At 41.1% G+C, this 19378-nt stretch overlaps 1 protein-coding gene across 2 annotated transcripts in view; it reads left to right on the top strand.

The window, feature by feature from the left end:
* The window catches only part of frem1a (Fras1 related extracellular matrix 1a), a 92521-nt gene that overhangs the window by 9208 nt on the left and 63935 nt on the right, over positions 1-19378 (top strand). Inside the window, exons 2-5 of one of the 2 annotated variants that reach the window (XM_089121269.1) lie at positions 968-1155; positions 12012-12440; positions 14161-14255; positions 14395-14708. In XM_089121269.1, coding sequence (XP_088977395.1) covers positions 12210-12440; positions 14161-14255; positions 14395-14708 — 640 coding nt within the window. In that variant the 5' untranslated portion in view covers positions 968-1155; positions 12012-12209. Of the gene's footprint in view, positions 1-967; positions 1156-10032; positions 10243-12011; positions 12441-14160; positions 14256-14394; positions 14709-19378 lie in introns of those variants that run through there. The other variant, XM_089121296.1, reaches the window with a different exon arrangement.

The following is a 19378-nucleotide window of genomic DNA, read 5'->3' on the forward strand; positions in this document are numbered from 1 at the left end:
TTTCTAAAAAAAAAAAAAACCCATAAAATAACACTTAATTTTAACATTTATTCTATACTGCCACCCTCTGGATGTACACATTTTTTTACTTAACATAAATGGTTTGTGTTTAGACAACACATTAGGATTTTGTACTGTACATTTAAAGTCAAAAAATATAATTATTATAAGTAAACTATATATAAATATATTATGTAAAGTGCACAACCTCCCTAGTTCATTTTTTTGAGGGTTAGGATTAGGTTTATTTTAGGGTTAGTTGCATGTAGTTATGCTTAATTTTTAGGTATTACTATACATGTAACAAGGACACTGTAAAATAAAGTGTTGCCACATTTTCTAATTGTTTTCTGTACATGCATTTTACATATACGTTTTCTAATTAATTAGTATTTTTTTAACGGAAAAAATCTAAAAAGTGTTTAAAACAATAAATACAAATTTAATGCAACTGTTCTTCGCACTTTTTTGTCTTAAGCGAATATACTTTACACTTCAGCACAGTGGACTTCAAAATATGGACATCCTCCTTGTACATAGATAATTTACATATATTCTTTTTTTCTTATTTTTATATTTAATGCACAATCATGAGGGGTGATTAGACCATTTCCTTTGTGTATTTGACAAATAAAAACTTGACACTTTTTATTATTCAACTATTTGTGAAATATTTAACTATTTTTGTTTTTTTTTGTGTGTTATTTTGAAGTTTGTCCTATATTATTTGCCAGCTACCCATTTAGAGACACTTAGAAACTGATTTCACAGATCTTTGTGAACAAACATGCTATTTTTTTTCCAGTGGCGTCATCTAGACACCCTTTGATGGAAGACCTCCTGAATCTGTCATTATCTAATAGTGTGGTGCGGACGGAGCGTAGATTGCTTTTCTTTGATCTCTGTCTGTTTGTGTTTGCCTCTCTTTTCTGATTGCCTCTGCATGTTTTGCTCTCTTCATACCCAGCCTCACTCCTCCCTAAAAGCCCACCTCCCTCCTCCGAGTTTCCACACAACACCCTCCTACTTCTTCCATCTCTTCGCAGGGGTGAGGATTGCCATCGGGACTCTTGTCAATTAGACCGTTGCTGTGAAAGCGTTGGAGTGAAAAGGAGAAGATAAACAGTTGTGGAGTTATAAGTGCTATACTTTCAGGTAAGAACTTGTCTGTAAATGTGCTTTGTTTTGTGTATGTGTGTGCAACAATGCCACTCAATAACATTTAGATCAACTAAAGAACAGATTAAAGATAAGAAATGAAAGGTGTAAATTGTGTACCTGGGCGGTCACACTATTGTTTGCTGTCTTTACTTAAATAATATTGTTAGGAACATTGCACTTATTGTGTTTGTGTTGTATTGCAAAACACTTGTGCTGCTATTGAGGTGGGATATAAGGTTTAGTGGTATTGGTATGGGGTGAACGAAAGGTCAACAGTAATCACAGAAATGAATGCCGGTATTTAAAAAAAAAAAAGGTACAGTCTAAAAAAATGCTGCGTTGTTTAAACCCAAAGTTGGGTCAAATATGTACAAACCCAACCGTTGGGTTAAGTCTTATATTTAAAATTGTAACCCAATAGTTGGGTTTGTCCATATCTGACCCAACTTTGGGTTTAAACAACCCAGAGTGTACAATACAAAACCATGTACAATAAGTGCATTGTATCAAATTATCAACTTTAATGTTAGCACACTCTAAAAATGGCTGGGTTGTTTTAACCCAACTTTGGGTCAAATATGGACAAGCCCAACCATTGGGTTACATTTTTTTTTAATTATATTTTTAACCCAATGTTTGGGTTTGTCCATATTTGACCCAGAGTTGGGTTAAAACAACCTAGCATTTTTAGTTAAAGACACTCAATATAAAGTGGTACTGAATATCCAAATATAACTTTTATCTAATTAGAAATGTTAAATATAATGGGAAAATGTACATGTTAAAACATCTAACCCAACCGATGTTCTCACTGTGAAATGATTTCTAAACCTTTGGCAACCCCACCGGGTCCTTCTATTTGTTTTCCATATGTGCATTTGTATAATTTCTACAATTAGTTCTAATTTCAACTAGTGTTGTTTGGCTAAGAAGGATATAACTCTTTTAAGTCATAAGAGGAATGGCTCTCAGGTACTCAGGTGAAAGTCAGATGGAAAGCATGTCGCTTAAAACAGCTTTCTCATCTCTGTCCACCTTATGAATTAAACTAGCACACCTTTATTAATCTTTCTTTAAAGGAGTAGTTCAAAATTAAAAAAAAAAAAACTTTTGCTAATAATTTACTCACCCCCACGTCATCCAAGATGTCCATGTCTTTCTTTCTTCAGTCGAAAAGAAATTAAGGTTTTTGATGAAAACATTCCAGGATTTTCTCCATATAATGGACTTCAATGGGAACCAAACAGTTCAAGGTCCAAAAGACAGTTTCAGTGCTGCTTCAAAGGCCTTTAAATGACACCAGATGATGAATAAGGGTCTTATCAAGCGAAACGATTGCTCATTTAAAAAATAGATAACAAAGTTTAAGTTTTATAAGCACAAATGCTCGCCTTGCTCTGTTCTGTGATGAGCGTTTGTGACTCTCCTGTTCGAACTTATGAACAAATCTTTTTTCGAGTCATGACTCGAAGGGTCCTAGTCTGGTGTCATTTAAAAACCTTTGAAGCTAAACTGAAACCCTCATTTGGACCTTGAACCATTTGGTCCCCATTGAAGTCCATTATATGGAGAAAAATCCTGGAATGTTTTCATCAAAAACCTGAATTTGTTTTCGACTGAAGAAAGAAAGACGTTTAAGCTTACTCTCTTAAAATAGCTTTCTACTGCCATAGAAGAACCATTTTTGGTTCCCTAAAGAAACTTGCAGTGGTAAGTGGTAAGAACATTTTAAACATCTAAATAAATCTATTTTTGCTGTAAAGAACCTTTTGTGCATTTTAAAGGTTAAATGGATGTTAAAGGTTCTTCATGAAACCATCAACACCAATAAAAAACCTTTTATTTTTAGGAGTGTAGAATAACAATCCCCCCACTGATAACCATACTCCTTTTTTTTCATCTGGGAGTCTTCAGCACTTGCAAACACTGAGAACGGTCATGCTGGTATGCCGCCAAATGGGGGCCAAAGCTGTTTAGAGAGCGAAGGCCTCCCCCTTTCCTTCTGCTCATCTTTGCTTTGGAAATAGTTGGCTGCTCGTTACCCTGTCATTAGCGAGATGAGAAGCAGTGCACAGCGCTGTGAGGAAAGGCAGCCGATTTCTGCTGGCTCCAGCCGGTGTCTCCATTCAGTCCCAGCTGTACTGAAGGCCCACTTCCCCCCCCGTGTGACCCAGAAATTGTAGCTATGATAAGACCATTGAAAAGGAAATGATAGTTTACCTTAACTCACCTTTTAAGAAGGCCAGTTACCATTTGTTGTGTTCCTGTAAAAATGCTGAAACATCCTTAAAATAAGATACAATTACACAAGAAGCAAAATGACATGAGATATTGAAGCTTTTTTCACAGTATGTATATTGAATCAAGTTTAATTTTCTTAAGGAAGCATACAGTAAATGTTGAAAAAGTTTATTAAATAAAAAGTTATATAAATAGTATTTTCTTGTTTTACAAGAAAATACAATTTAAAATTTTCTACTTTAAAATTTCAGTTTAACTCTTAAAGTGTGTTACTTGCCATTTGTGGAATTGGGTTTGTGTAATTTACTTGTAGAGAAAATGGTTTCTCCACCATATATATAATACAAATGTAACTTAATTCTCTGATATAATAATGATTATATTTACTCACCCCTATGTCATCCAAGATGTCCACGTCTTTCTTTCTTCAGTCGAAAAGAAATTCAGATTTTTGATGTAAACATTCCAGGATTTTCTCCATATAATGGACTTCATTGGGAACCAAACGGTTCAAGGTCCAAATGAAAGTTTCATTGCAGCTTCAAAGGGCTTTAAATGACACCAGACGATGAATAAGGGTCTTATCCAGCGAAACGATTGGTCATTTAAAAAATTAATAAAAAAGTTTAAGTTTTATAAGCTCAAATGGTCGCCTTGCTCTGCTCTGTGACACGCGTTCATGACTTTCCTGTTCAAACTCAAAATGAACGAATCTTTTTTCGAGTCATGTCGTTCATTTATTTATTAAATGAGCGATCGTTTCACTAGATAAAACCCTTATTCATCGTCTGGAATCGTTTAAAGCGCTTTGAACAGTTTGCACTGAGACTCTCATTTGGACCTTGAACCGTTTGGTTCCCAATGAAGTCCATTATATGGAGAAAAATCCTTGAATGTTTTCTTGAAAAACCTTAATTTGTTTTTCGACTGAAGAAAGAAAGACGTGGACATCTTGGATGACATGGGGGTGAGTAAATTATCAGGAAAAGTTTTTTATAAAAGCAATTTTTTTATATTGCTGAAAGACGGATACATGGTCATTTGAACGGCACATTTTGTCATTGCTCGTATTGTTTTTCACACTTGGTCTTGGCACGTTTTGATGTCAGGAAAACTGCCCCCACATGTTTGAATGGAAGCAGAGAGAAGTTTAGAAAGAGTGCAGAGGGCTCCGGGCCACCCACCCAGCTTGCCTTGGGCTTTCCTGACTGGAGCCTCATAATCACTGCTATATCTACATCAAAACATTAGTACGGAAATCTTGGCTAAACTTGAAAATATCTTCCTATTCCTCCAGGCCTCATCATAATGAACAAACAAATGTTACTAAACTAAAGTAATATCCAATCAGTACAAATAAACCTCTGTGAAACACTCTCATAACATCCACATACTTGAGCTATTTCAATCAGCTGGCTTTAATTGAGTCCTGATTGCTTATGACTGGTGGGATTGTTGTGCTTTTATGGTTTTAAACGTCACTATGTTTTACTCCTGTTCTTTTCCTGCATGCGCACAATATCTTCTGATACCCACTTGGCTTGTCGGCTGGTTGAATAGCCACTGTGTTTGTGAGATGTTTGCATCTCATATTCCACATCTGAATCTAGCAGCTGTTCTGGGGAAATGCTGGTGGGATTGTTATGGTGTCAACCTACCTGAGAGCAAGATATGAGTTCAAAACATTTCATTGAACTTCCCCTTCATTTGTTCTCCAATCTGTCTTTGTCTCTTAAATGCATTTTTTTTGCTGGAACCTTTTCTAAGTCAAGCCTCATTACAATGTGGTGTTTACCTGAGCCCATGAAGGATCCCTTCAACACTTGTCTGTTGAACTTGCTCCAAACCTACTGAACATCCCAAACAGGGGTGAACCATATAATCACAGACTGTACTGCATGTAGAATCATGCCCTGAGAACAACGTTGACGGTTTCTAAACTGTGAGATCACACAGGAGAGTTGGGAATGCACTGTCTGTTTGATGTGGTGCGCACAAAAACATCTGAAAGTGACTCGGAGGCACATAAGGGACTTTAAGCCATCAGAAAGAAAGAAAAAGTAGTTAATCTAGTAAAGCATATTGGGCATGTAGGTTTTAAAGCGATACTCCACTTTTTTTTGGAAATAGGCTCATTTTACAACTCCCCCAGAGTTAAACAGTTGAGTTTTACCGTTTTTCGAATCCATTCAGCCGATTTTCTGATATTTAGAAGAATATCTGTAACCAGACCGCTTCTGGTCTCATTGACTTCCATACTAGGAAAAAAATATACTATGGAAGTCAATGAGATTAAAATGTCTTGTTACTGATATTCTTCTAAATATCGGCTGAATTGATTAGAAAACGGTAAAACACAACTGTTTAACTCTGGTGGAGTTGTAAAATGAGCCTATTTCCAAAAAAAGTGGAGTATCCCTTTAAATGTTGGTTCCCATGTGGAAAAGAGTATTATTTAAATGGTATACTTTAATAGAATACATGCAAACTGAATGTAATTTTTGTGTTAGTTCACCCCAAAATGTAAATTCTGTCAGTATTACTCATCCTCATGTTGTTCCAACCCCATCTTCAGAACAGAAATTAAGATATTTTTTGATTAAATCTGAGAGCTGAATCACTCATTACTGACATAATTTACATTTTGGGGTGAACTACCCCTTTAATTGCATGTTATTTGCATTTAATGAAAATGTAGTATATAGTTTACTTACATTAAATGTAAGTACCTTAACTTTAGTGTTTTTTACTCCCACAAGTAAGACGTCTTTTTATGTAATTTCATAATTACTTTTATTACTGCATGTTTGGGATGTGGAAATTTTCCAGTGCTAATCTTTGGTTAATCAACAAGGAATTTGGTCCTTTTTTGGAGAATAACCCGTGAAGGGAATACATAATCCTCCCTGTTATAGACTTCATGGGGTACAGTGTGAAAGCTTAGCTTATAAAACACAAAATCCTCTTTCCATGACATCACAGTAGTGGAGTTGATCGACATCCTCATGACAGTTCTAAAGTGAAGTGATTAAGTAAATGTTCAAAGTCAGTGTGCTTTTTATCCCGGAGACATTCCGGTCCTCAAATCTGATTAGTCGAGCAGTGTTCCAGTTCTAATAACAGCACTGCTTCTATTCAACTGTGTTTGTGTCAGACTGTCAATGTGTTTCTGCAGGTTACTTTGCAACAAGTGACAAGCATCTTTATGAGTGAGTCATTGATTAGTTAAAGGGATAGTTCACTTTGAAATTAATTGTTGGTATGTTTTAGGTTACCTCAAGGGCATCCAAGATGTAGGTGTCTTTGTTTTCACAGTATTTTCAATTTTGATATTTTTAGGTCAAACCGTTTGTTTATCAGTCATATAATGCAGGTCTATGGTCACCACCTCAAAGAGCATGCACAGAGAAGTCCAAATTAAACATGATTTAATGACTCATAAATGTAAGTACACATTGATGGCCTAAGGCACAAAACGAGCCATTTTTAAAAGAAAATGAACCGTATTTATATCGTTTTTACCTCTTGTAACCACAGCCATGTCCAAGTGATCTGAGGGCGCGGGCGCTTCGGTTTGCACAAGCGCCGGAAGTGATCTAAATATGGTTGTGAAAAAAATTCAACGTTGATATATCAAAATCGTCTTCCATTGTGATTTCATGTATATCTAAATATGTTTAGATCTTCACAGTGAAAGGTAACACTTCCGAATTCTCTGTGTAAATAATGAGTGACGTAGATGCGCGAGAGATCACTTCCGGCGCTGTGGTAACAAGAGGTAAAAACAATATAAATACTGTTCATTTTCTCCCACAAACCACTCGTTTTGTGTCTTAGGCCATCAATGTGTACTTACATTTACGAGTCATTAAATCATGTTTAATTTGGACTTCTCTGTGCATGCTCTTTGAGGTGGTGACCATAGACCTGCATTATATGACTGACAGACAAGAACGGTTTGACCTAAAAATATAAAAATTGAAAATACTTCGGAAACAAAGACACCTGCATCTTGGATGCCCCTGAGGCCAGCTAAAAGATCCCAACAATTAATTTCAAAGTGAACCATACCTTTAAAAATGCTCATTCAATTAGTTTTTCAACTGATTTATAATACGAATGAGTCATGGAATCATTCACTCAACCGATTTGTTCGAATTTTCATACTAGTATCCATCTTAAATACTATTCAAAATTAGAATTAGTGTGTCAAAAATCGTAGTATGCTGAAATTAGTATTGCAAAGATACCCTGATGGTCTACTGTTTCCGGCAAGAATTCGAAGTGCGATCTAATATTGCCCACAACCCATACTGTGAATATTTCAAACAAAGTATTGCACTTAAAGAGAGATTGTCGGAAGTAAGCAATTTCCTGTAAATGTTCAGATTCATTATCCACTATAGGTAAATAACTAAGAATATGAAGTGCAGTAAACAGTCAAATGAATTTCACTACTTACCTGGGTGTTTAAGATTATGATATTACATTAAAACAATATGATAACAAAAAACAGTTTGCAATATAAAGCAAGATAACTTAAACACCTAAAATAACTGGAAGTGGCTGACGAAGCCTTTTTATTTAAAAAAAAAAAAACTGGGCTAAATAGCCTGTAAATAATTTGATATGTGTTTAAGAGTCATTCTTAGCTCAGATTTTAGCATGAAAAGCATGAAAATGAAAAGAATTCCCTCAATAAAAAGCATGATGTAATGCCAAAGTAAATGTGTCTGGACTGGAAGAGAGTTAAGCAAGGGTTTAAGATCAGGACGGGGAATAATTTACCACATCTGGTTCCAGGTATCATCAAGGTGTTCTGCACATGGTCAAGATGAAAACAAGTTTAACTTTTTAGCAATATTGCCTGCCATCATAATTTAAATAGTATAAGTTAACCACTTTTTCCACATTTTATAATGCAATTGTGCCATTAAAAAGGAACATTATTGAAACATGACATCAAATTCTGGATCGCTGGAAAATGTTAACGTAAATCCTGTTGTTCTTTTGTTTTTTACTTTACAGCATTTGCTGTAAATACTAGCTTAATAAAAGCAATAGACACATTTTTAACCCCCTAACTAGATACATTAACCGTAATAAATCTCAGGTGGGATTTTCACCTTCGTCATATCTGATTGTTCATCTTATGAAAAAGAAGTACACTTAGGCATACATTTGAAAACTACATTTGAGTACTTATTATGACATAATATACTTTTAAATAATATAAGTGCAAGGTGAATGTAATGTTTTGGGCACTTGCATGTTAATTAAAATTTAATGAAAAACTTTAATTGATATTAAATGCACTTAAAGTGCTTTTTTGACAATCTTAAGTAGGACTTAATTACATCTGTATATGTTATTTCATAAGTACTTCCATTGTCTTTCAAATATTAAATTTTACTAACAAATGACAAGCATTGATGCTCAATGAAAATGTAATTTCTTTTTAACTCTACTGTATGTCATGTTGCATTCAAATTAAGTACTTTACATGTACATTAGCATGTTAGTCAACACAAATAACACTGGTGTACTTTAAAGCATGACAAAAGTGTTTTTTTTTTAAACAATGATTTAAATATACTTTAAAGTAAAACTTTTAAGGAATTTTTTAGATAAGAAACATATTCAGTGTCTCAAAAGCCTTACACACCTTTAAAACACATGAACTTACACAGCAGATTCTGAAAAGCGTCGTGAGAGACGGCATTAAAGCTATAGGCAATTTCAGAGCGGCTAGCATTAGCAAGCTAGCTTTGAAAGCATGAGATCCCACCCTCCCTTCAAAGCGTCTCCAAAGCCATGCCTTAAATTACCTTATATCTCAAAGAACATAACACTACAACAATAATGAATGTAAACAACTTACACAGCTTTCTTACTTGCACCTGACGGCTTCAGATTCAAGTCAGCGTTGATAGTGTTGACAGAGAAATGCATAAATCCCAGAAGGTAACACTTTATTTTGATGGTCCCTTTTGAACATCCTGTTGACTATAAGTAACTTTGCAACTACAGTATGTCAACTAACTATCATTAGAGTATTAGTAGACTGTCTTCTTAATACCTGCCAACTCTTTATTGTGATGGTCCTCCAATAGACAATCCACTGACTATAAGTAACTTTGCAGCTACATGTCAACTTATTCTATCCTTAACCCTACCAGTCTACTAATAATCTACTAAAACTCTAGTGAGAGTTACAGTAGTAGAGATGTAGGTGCAATGTTACTTATAGTCAACTGAATGTGTTAAAGGGACCATCCAAATAAAGTGAAACCGATATACTGTATGTACATTTTTATATTTAGACCACTTCTAGTATTGACCAAGATGTGAAGAGAGTTTCAACCTGTATAACAAAAAAGTATTTTTAAAATAAATTGCCTACCCTACCTTTAAGTGGCCTTTTATTTAATTAATATAATATTACCCACAGTACAGTGCAACAGTTCTAAAAAAAAAACGTTTTAGGTTTGAAGGAGACTACAAGTGCACATTCCACAGTTAAGCTTTAAACTTTTCTAATAGTAAACCGAGCAAAGGTAGTTACTCATTGCTGTTCTTTGTGCTCATGGTTTTGTGTTCAGTCATTTTTTAGAGCTGTGTTTTCTCTTTGTTTCTCACTGACTTTATGTTGAGTAGACCCTGTTTGTTCCTCTATGAAATTTCACGCCATTCCGACAAAACAGGCTGATTACTATCCGACCATCTTGTTTTTTAAGCCATGAATAGACTTTTAGCCCGAGGCTGTGTAACAATCTTAGAAAATTGGGGTTTCCAATGGAGGAAGACAGCAGGAAGAAAAGAGAAAAAGAAAACACGTTAGTAAGTAAACAACGGCGGACTAATTCCAGATGTATTGCTGCTAGACTTGACAAATTTGACCCAGTGAACTCAAATTCGTAGAAATTTCCAAATCCATTGGGTATTTCATTGTGTGTGTTTTTTAAGTAACTTGCAAAATAATAGAAGAGCCAAAAATCTGTTTTAAATTAATTTTGTAATGATAAAACAAATTTGATTAATAAACCACAGGGGAAAAAGATTATTTCAGTATGCTAGGAGTCTGGAAGAAGGTTTTTGAATGGTGGTTTGGTTTTGGAGTCCGAATCAAGCTGTAAGGTGGAAAGCATTTGTCATTCCCTTTGAGCCAGCGTTTTAAGGGCTCATTTAACTGCAGGTGGAAGAATTAAGGCTCTTTAGCAGTGTGTTCAGTGCTGACAGATCAGACAGCCTCAATCTCCAAACTGGCCATTCCAGGGCCTGGGGATTGTTTAGGGTCAAAGGTCATTTTTTTAAAGTTGACATCTCACCTCAGTAGGACTGGGTTCGGAAGGAGTTTTTCCCCTATCACTCAACAAACATGTCAGAGAGAGGTGATAGAGATGTTTTAGCCTTAAACTGAAGAGAATGTGATTGCCAAATTCCTTCTTTTTGCCAGTTATTTGTTGGATGAGTTGAAGAGTTGTATCTTCTTTCCCATTTTTTGCCATTCTTTTCTTGTAAATCTCACAAAAAAAAAAAAAAAACATCTCCTGACCATTTGTAGATCATATTTCACCACCACAAAATAAAACTATTATGAACAATATATTGTACATATTTTGTATATATATATGTGCATTTGCAAATCCTCATTACCGATGTGTTCTCATGCATCTGCAGATTTTAGTTTTTGTTGTGGTCCCAATTATTCTTTAGTGATTCTTGTTAGTGTCATTAATGTAATACAAAAAGTATTTAAAAAAATATTAAACGCATTTAAACACATAGATAGATTAAAGGATGTTGTTTACATTACATTTATGAGAATGATATATATATATATTCCTTCTCTAGGTCCCATCTCAGCCCCCACCAAAAAGATTACATTTGGCCTATAAATGTCTTTCTTGAATATGAATGTTGAATATTATTTACAATATTAATGCAGGCGTAGCCCTCAATCAGGTCATGTGGTCTATACGACCCCAATCGACTTTAACTTAATAAAAAAAAGCTTCCCTTCATCTCAGTGGAATAAGATTTTGTGACTTTTCATACATTATCTATCTACTGTATACACACACAAAAAACTGGGCTTGATTCGGTTGTTCTGAAAAAATGATTACAATTCTGGTCTTCGGGGTCAATATGACCCCACATTGAAATGAATGGGAAATGTGAAAAAAACTAAATATATTTTCTTCATGTCTCAAAAAAAAAAAAAAAAAAAAAAAATCCGGCATAAATCTGAAAATTTTTACACAGAAATGAAGACCCAGTAGTAGAGCATAAATGCAATGTATCATAAAAAATAATATTTCATATGCAAGCTAATAGTGTAGTTGAGGAATTGTGTGGTATATGGATACAAAAGTACTTTATATCTCCAAACACAGCATTAATGAATAGATGAGAAGTAAACAAAAAAAAAAAAAAGATATATTATTTGAATGATTAAAAATGTATATTTTTTTTTTTGGACAATTAATCAATTGTTGGGGTCATATAGACCCCGAAGCCCAGAAGTGTAAACAGGAGACGAAGACCATTTGAAGGTTAAATTCCTTTGACCCGAAAATGTAATAGTATTTTTGTCTGTTTTATTTCAGATATCACATCTCATATTATGAATGGAGAGAGAGAGGGATACTGATCCATGAACTGAAACTCAGATTAATATCAAGAAAAAGTGGAGATGACTTTATTTGATATCATTCTGTGGACAGAGCAAGACCAAACAACTGTTCCTCCTGTAGATTTGTCCATTCTCTCAGCACAGAGGTCCTGATCCACACAAACTGAACAGAATGACTGCAATAGACTGGGCATATTTGCCTTTTCTAATGCTGGGACTTCTCCACCAGATTCAGGGCTCTCTGGTAAAAACCAATCTTGGTCTTAAGGTAAAGAGGGGACAGTCAGTCTTTCTGCAGGAGGGGGATTTGCAGTTTCATATACCCAGAGACAAGGATGCCTGCAAGCTGGAAGTTGTGCTGAACGAGCCCATTACACAGCGGGTCGGCACACTGTCCCCACAGGTAAACAATGTTCATTATTTCTGTATGCATTTTTCTCTTCGTATTTTCCAACAAACTTTCAGTGATGAACATGCCAAAAGCTTTTTCATCCAAGAACATTTGATATCTGAAGAACTACCCTTGTGAATTAGAAATGTGCTTAATTTTATTTTGTTTTGAATGCCTACTTTAACATTAAAGGATTAGTTCACTTTTAAAAAAAAAACTTTTGCTGATAATTTACTTATCCAGGATATCCATGTCTTTCTTTCTTCAGTCGAAAAGAAATTAAGGTTTTTGATGAAAACATTCCAGCATTTTCTTCATTGGGAACCAAACGGTTCAAGGTCCAAATGAGAGTTTCATTGCAGCTTTAAAGGGCTTTAAACGACACCAGCTGATAAATAAAGGTCTTAACGAGGAAAAAGATCGCTCATTTCAAAATTAAATAAAAAAGTTTTAAGTTTTAGAAGCACAAATGCTCGCCTTGGTCTGTTCTGTGATGAGCGTTCGTGAATCGTGACTCTCCTGTTCAAATCAAAATGAACGAATCTTTTTTCGAGTCATGACTCGAAGGGTCCTAGATAAGACACTTATTCATCATCTGGTGTTGTTTAAAGCCCTTTGACGCTGCACTGAAACTCTCATTTGGACCTTGAACCGTTTGGTTCCCATTGAAGTCCATTATATGGAGAAAATCCTGGAATGTTTTCATCAAAAACCTTAATTTCTTTTCGACGGAAGAAAGAAAGACATGGACATCCTGGATGACATGGGGGTGAGTAAATTATCAGCAAAAGTTTTTATAAAAGTGAACTACTCCTTTAAAGGCATATTTAAAAAAAAGACAAAAATGTATTTGCAGATAATATAATATGGCAAAAATGTACTTAAAGAGAGTAAACTTGCACGACTGTTTTCTAACATACTTTTAAAACATGAACTATGTAATAATGTCAAATTAAAAGTTTTACTTTGGCTGCGCCCTCCTACGCACTTCCTCTCAATTTCATTTTCCTTCAGTACTACGTCTGGGACTGCTGTATATTCTTAGGTTTCCAGAAATAAATTTTTTGTAGGACCAATCAGCAAATATAGGGAGTGGCTGAGAACGATGACGTTGACATGGCGAGTCAGTTTGAGTTGGAGTTCAGAAACGGCAGCGGAGAAAGACGTGAGAAAAGCTATTCGGTCCGTTGTTGATTCTGTGAAACCAGCAAAAACAACCTCTGCGTCCTTTTTCAGGCCCTCCCGCTTTGGTCTCTCCAGCGCTGGAAAGCTTTTCTAATATTAACGCAGGTCCTAAAGCTCTTGCCTGATCGTAACCCTTCTTTTTCCCCTGAAATTCCTCTGACATTTTCTCTTTTGTAATGTCTCTCAGCCATCTCTCTGTCTACAGTCCTTCTTCAAATCTCCCTCTTGCTCTCTCTCTCTCCTCCCCTATCATAATGGACACACCCCCTGCTGCTGATTGGCTACAAGAGTGTTGTAGCACTCTGGCCAATCCACTGTTGTTGTGTTTATAAGTGAAATATATTGTGACTGATGTTTTAAAGTGTTGTGTATTGATTGACGTAGCCTAATGTGTCTGAGAAGTGAAAGAGTAATAAAGATGGATGAAGTTTGCTACTCCTGTCCCATGTTCTACATTATTTAATAACTCCTGACATATACCTTTCTCAGAAATCACTTACTGAACCTTTAATTTTTGTTATTTCTACAACTATTTCTCATTTGATAGGTTTTTGACTGTCACTTTTTGGCTGATGAAGTAAAATACACTCATAATGGGTGTCCGATTTTAAAAGAGGATACTGTTAAACTTCGTCTGTACAGGTAAGTTGTTCATGCTGCTGTAAATAAATACAGTATATGGAAATATTTGTGGAAGGTATTGCATTAAAGGACAGATAGTACACTTTTGGTCTTTAAGAAATAGAATATGGACATTTCATGAAGACTTCTTTATGTTTAGATTTACAGAGACAGAGACCTACAGTGAGCTGTTCTCTCTCAGTGTTGAAATCATGGAGCCTGACTGTAATGTGATCAGGTTCGGATCACAGAGTCTCGAGGTGCCAGAGTTTTATGGCCTCTCCAATATCCTAGACGGTAATGTTGTGTCTTTCCACTATGAACACCGGCACAATATTGAGTGCACAGTTCAGATGACAACTTTGGAGACACATCTACCTGTTCACGGTCAACTAGTCACCGGGGAACCGGAGAAACCAGAGGGACCGAGAGGAGATGAACCAGATAGCTTTGTTTCTCTTCGAAGACAGCTGGGTAAAATCATAACATCATAATATTTGACCAGTTTTCCCACTGCACAAATGCGCTTTAGAAATGATGCCATCAGGTCAAATTCATGTGAAAGGAAACGTCTCGGTTACGTATGTAACCCTCGTTCCCTGAGTAGGGAACGGAGACGTTACGTCAGAAGTGACGGAGATTGGGGGTTTCGCATAGAAAGCCAATCCTCTTCGAGTATTAAAACACGAGCCAATGGCATGCAATGCCTTGGGGCTGCGGAAATTTGCATAGCGTACTCCGCCCTACTCCGTGAGTATAAAAGGAGGAAGTGAACGCAACCGCAGTATGTCTTCGCTGAGGAGCCAAGACTGAACTCGGCCTCTACCCAGCGATACAGCAGAAGTGGCAGGGAGACGTAACGTCTCCGTTCCCTACTCAGGGAACGAGGGTTACATACGTAACCGAGACGTTCCCTATCGTAGTCACTTCGAGTTACGTCAGAAGTGACGGAGATTGGGGGTCTGTGCCATCACGCCATCTTCAAGCTGTCTTCCAGTGCCCTGCGAAAGACTGAACCCCCGAGCCTTACCTCTTTTTTTTTTTCTTTTTTTGGGGATCCGACTTTGACACAGGATTACCAAGGTACACTGGGAAACATATCCCGAAGGGGACATGCTACCAGCTGCCTACCGAAGGGAGGACTTAAGGATACACATATGGCCACATAGGAACGCATATGGAACACTGGAGTACCAACCGCAGGTGGCTACTGATTTAAACTCCAGGGGTGGCAGATGGCTTGCCAAGGGAAGACACATGCTCAGAGAGGCTTACAGTGGATAATACACATGAGACGGTTACCATGGGGAACCGTGCGCATGGAGGCACCTAGCTAGCATCCAGAGTAACGCAGTGGTGCCCGCATCGTCGGTGCTGGAGGACTCAAGACTTCAATGGAAGAACTGAGGAAATATCGCACTTATCCAGTCCGGGGAGTGGAGTGGCGAGCAAGCGAAGACACCTGAGCGGATCCAGAACTGGCCGAAACGAGTACGTGAGAGGATACCGGCTCAATTCACAGATTATAGAATCTGGCGAAGGTGTTGGGTGTCGCCCAGCCTGCAGCTCTGCAGATGTCTGTTAGCGAGGCGCCGTGCGCTAAAGCCCAAGAGGAGGCTACACTCCGAGTGGAATGGGCCGTCACACCAAGGGGGCACGGAAGGCCTTGCTGCTGGTAAGACAAAGCAATGGCATCCACTATCCAGTGGGACAGCCGTTGCTCTGAGAGAGCCCTTCCCTTCTGGCTCCCCCCATGACAGACAAAGAGCTGGTCTGAGGTCCTGAAACACTGCGTTCTGTCGACATAGGTGCGGAGAGCACGTACCGGACAGAGCAGTGCCAAGGCTGGGTCTGCCTCCTCCAGGGGCAGCGCTTGCAGGTTCACCACCAGGTCCCGGAGGGGAGTGGTAGGAACCTTGGGCATATATCCAGGCCGGGGTCTCAGGAATACGTGAGAGTAAGCCGGCCCGAACTCCAGGCACACTTCGTCAGCAGAGAGTGCGTGCAGGTCCCTTACTCTCCTGATGGATACCAATGCAATCAGGAGTGCTGTCTTACATAGGACAGGGCAAAAACTCTACCGACTGCAAAGGCTCCAGGGGAGGCCTCTGCAGAGCACCCAGGTCTACTGAGAGGTCCCCAGAGGGCAGGAGGGGAGGGAGGCGGATTTAGCCCCCTCACTCCCCTCAGGAACCTGATGACCAGGTCATGCTTCCCATAGACTTACCTTTCACTGCATCATGAGACGCGGCAATGGCCGCGACAAAATCCAAAGGGTGGAGGGCGACAGCCTGCGCTCCAACCCCTCTTGCAGGAAGGAAGCATGACTCCGATCGAACATCTCCGGGGGTCTTCTCAGCGAGAAGAACACCAATTGACGAAGAGGTTTCACTTCAACGCATAAAGGTGTCACGTGGACGACGCTCTTGCGGAAGTGATGGTTGCCGCCACCGCAGGTGGCAGCGAACTCAAACCTGCCTCGTCCCGTCCTGGAGCCACACGTGCAGCCTCCAAGATCGGGACGAGGGTGCCACAGAGTGCCCCGTCTCTGAGAGAGTAGGTCCGGTCTCAAAGGAATAGGCCAAGGAGGTGCTGTCGCGAGGAGCAAGAGTTCGGAGAACCACGTCTTGGTGGGCCAGTAGGGGGCTACCAGCAAGACCTGCTCCTCGTCCTCCTTGATCTTGCACAACACCCGTGCAAGGAGGCTCACTGGGGGAACGCACACTTGCGTGGGCCCCGTGGCCAGCTGTGCGCCAGCGCATCCGAGCCGAGCCGCGGGTCAGAGAATAACTGGGCGCAGTGGGACGAGTCCCGAGAGGCGAACAGGTCTAACTGTGCCTCCCCGAACTGGTCCCAAATCAGCTGGACCGACTGGGGATGGAGTCGCCATTCGCCGGAGATGGGACGGGCCCGGGACAGCTCGCGGCTGCCCGGTTCCGGTCTCCAGGAATGTAACTGCACGAAGGGACCTCAGGTGCTTCTGACTCCATATCAAGAGGTGGCGGGCGAGCTGCGACAACCGGCGCGAGCGTAGACCCCCCCTGGTGGTTGATGTACGCTACTGCCGTAGTGTTGTCTGAGCGGACAAGCACATGCTGGCCCTAAGAGCACGCTCGGAAGCGGTGCCGGGCGAGCCGTACTGCCAACAGCTCGAGGCAATTGATGTGCATGAGGCGCTGGGCTCCTGTCCAGGAACCGGCGGCTGCATGCCCATTGCACATGGCACCCCAACCCGTGGTAGACGCATCCGTGGAGACAACGAGATGCCTGGAAACTCGCTGAATAGGGACCCTGTCCGTAAAAAGCTGAGGTTCGACCACGGGAAGAAGGATCGGCGGCACGTCGGAGTCACTGGAACTCGGAGCGAGCCGCGATGCCATGCCCACCTCGGGACTCGATCGCGAAGCCACAGCTGAAGCGGTCTCATATGAAGCAAACCGAGCGGCGTTGCCGCGGCCGCGGATGCCATATGCCCCAGGAGCCTCTGAAATAGTTTCAGTGGAACCGCACTCTTGCCCTCGAACTGTCGAAGACAAGCCAGCAGTGAGTGCGCGCGCTCGTTCGTGAGCTGCGCGGACATGGCGACCGAGTCTATCTCCATGCCGAGAAAAGAGATCCTCTGCACGGGGCAAAGTTTGCTCTTTTCCCGGTTGACCCGAAGGCCCAGACGGGCTAGGTGCCGTAGCACCAGGTCTCTGTGTTCGCAAACCTGAGCCCGAGAGTGTGCTAGTAACAGCCAGTCGTCGAGATAGTTCAGGATGCGAACCCCGTGTTCGCGAAGGGGAACAAGGGCTGCCTCGACGATCTTCGTGAAGACGCGAGGGGACAGAGCTAACCCGAATGGGAGAACGGCGTACTGGTATGCCTGGCCCTCGAAGGCAAACCGAAGAAACGGTCTGTGTCGAGGGAGAATGGAGCCATGGAAGTACGCGTCCTTCAGGTCGATCGCTGCAAACCAATCCTGATACCGAACACATTCGAAAATGCGTTTGGCCGTGAGCATTTTGAACGGTAGTCGATGGAGAGAACGGTTCAAAATGCGCAGGTCCAGGATCGGTCGTAACCCACCGGTCTTTCTTGGGGACAATGAAGTAGGGGCTGTAAAGCCCGGACCTCACCTCGGCTGGAGGGACCGTCTCGATTGCACCCTTCGCCAGCAGGGTCGCAATCTCCGCTCTCAAGACTGGGGCACTGCCACCAACCATCGTGGAGCGAACTCCCCTGAAGCGGGGAAGAGACCGTGCGAACTGAATCGCGTAGCCGAATCCGATCGTTCTGATGACCCAGCGGGAACCCCGGGAAGCGCTAGCCAGGCTTCCAGGAAGTGAGCCAACGGGGTCATGCGAACCACAGACGTCCCCCCGGAGGGGCAGCGAGGCGGGTCGACCGGCATGCGTGCAGGAGTTACCCCGTCCGGATGCACCGTCGAAACCCGCTCCCCGACAGAAGAGACCAGGGAAGGCAAGCGTTCCACGGGGGTCTGTTCTGCCGGGGGTCTGGCGACAGAGGGGGAAGGGATTGGCGTAGCCCGGGGACGACACACGCACCCTTCCGCGCCCTCCGAGACAGAGAGGAATGAACGGGGCGACGCACTGGACGTCGTGCGCGCTCATTCCAGTCTGTGTGCTCAATGACAGTGTCAGCTTTTCCTCAACCAGCTCAGGGAGCTAGCCAGAACAAAAGATTCTCCACCGGCCCTCCACCGGGGAAGGAGGGGCCCTGCCACCGCCTCCTGAGAAAAACCATGACACTATCACTGAGCGGCCCGCCTCAGGAACATCGCTTCGCCTGGCATCTAGCGGGGCACGCGGCCTGAGGGGGGCTCCTTTCTTGGGACGCTTACCTGTGGCCTCCTCCGCGACGCGAACCGGCTGAAGGCTGCTGCTGGGGCCGCGTGGGAGGGAAGGGAGTCGCAGGGGGGCGTCCTCGGCGGCGAGCTGGCGGAGGCGTCCGAGCCGACGGCTGGTTGGAGGCAGCAGCTGGCCGTCGGGGCAGAGAAACCGCCTTCGTCTGCTCCTAGGCGGTCGAGAAGTGCTGGGCAAAGTCCTGGACCGCACCGCCGAACATTATGATGCTCCTGGACCACAGCGGTGGGCATCACCTGACCAAGGGAGCGAGCGACCGCCTCCGTGACCCGTTTAAGG

The sequence above is a fragment of the Pimephales promelas genome, chromosome 1 (genome assembly GCF_988280905.1).
Source record: "Pimephales promelas chromosome 1, fPimPro1.hap1.1, whole genome shotgun sequence".
Lineage (NCBI taxonomy): Eukaryota > Metazoa > Chordata > Actinopteri > Cypriniformes > Leuciscidae > Pimephales > Pimephales promelas.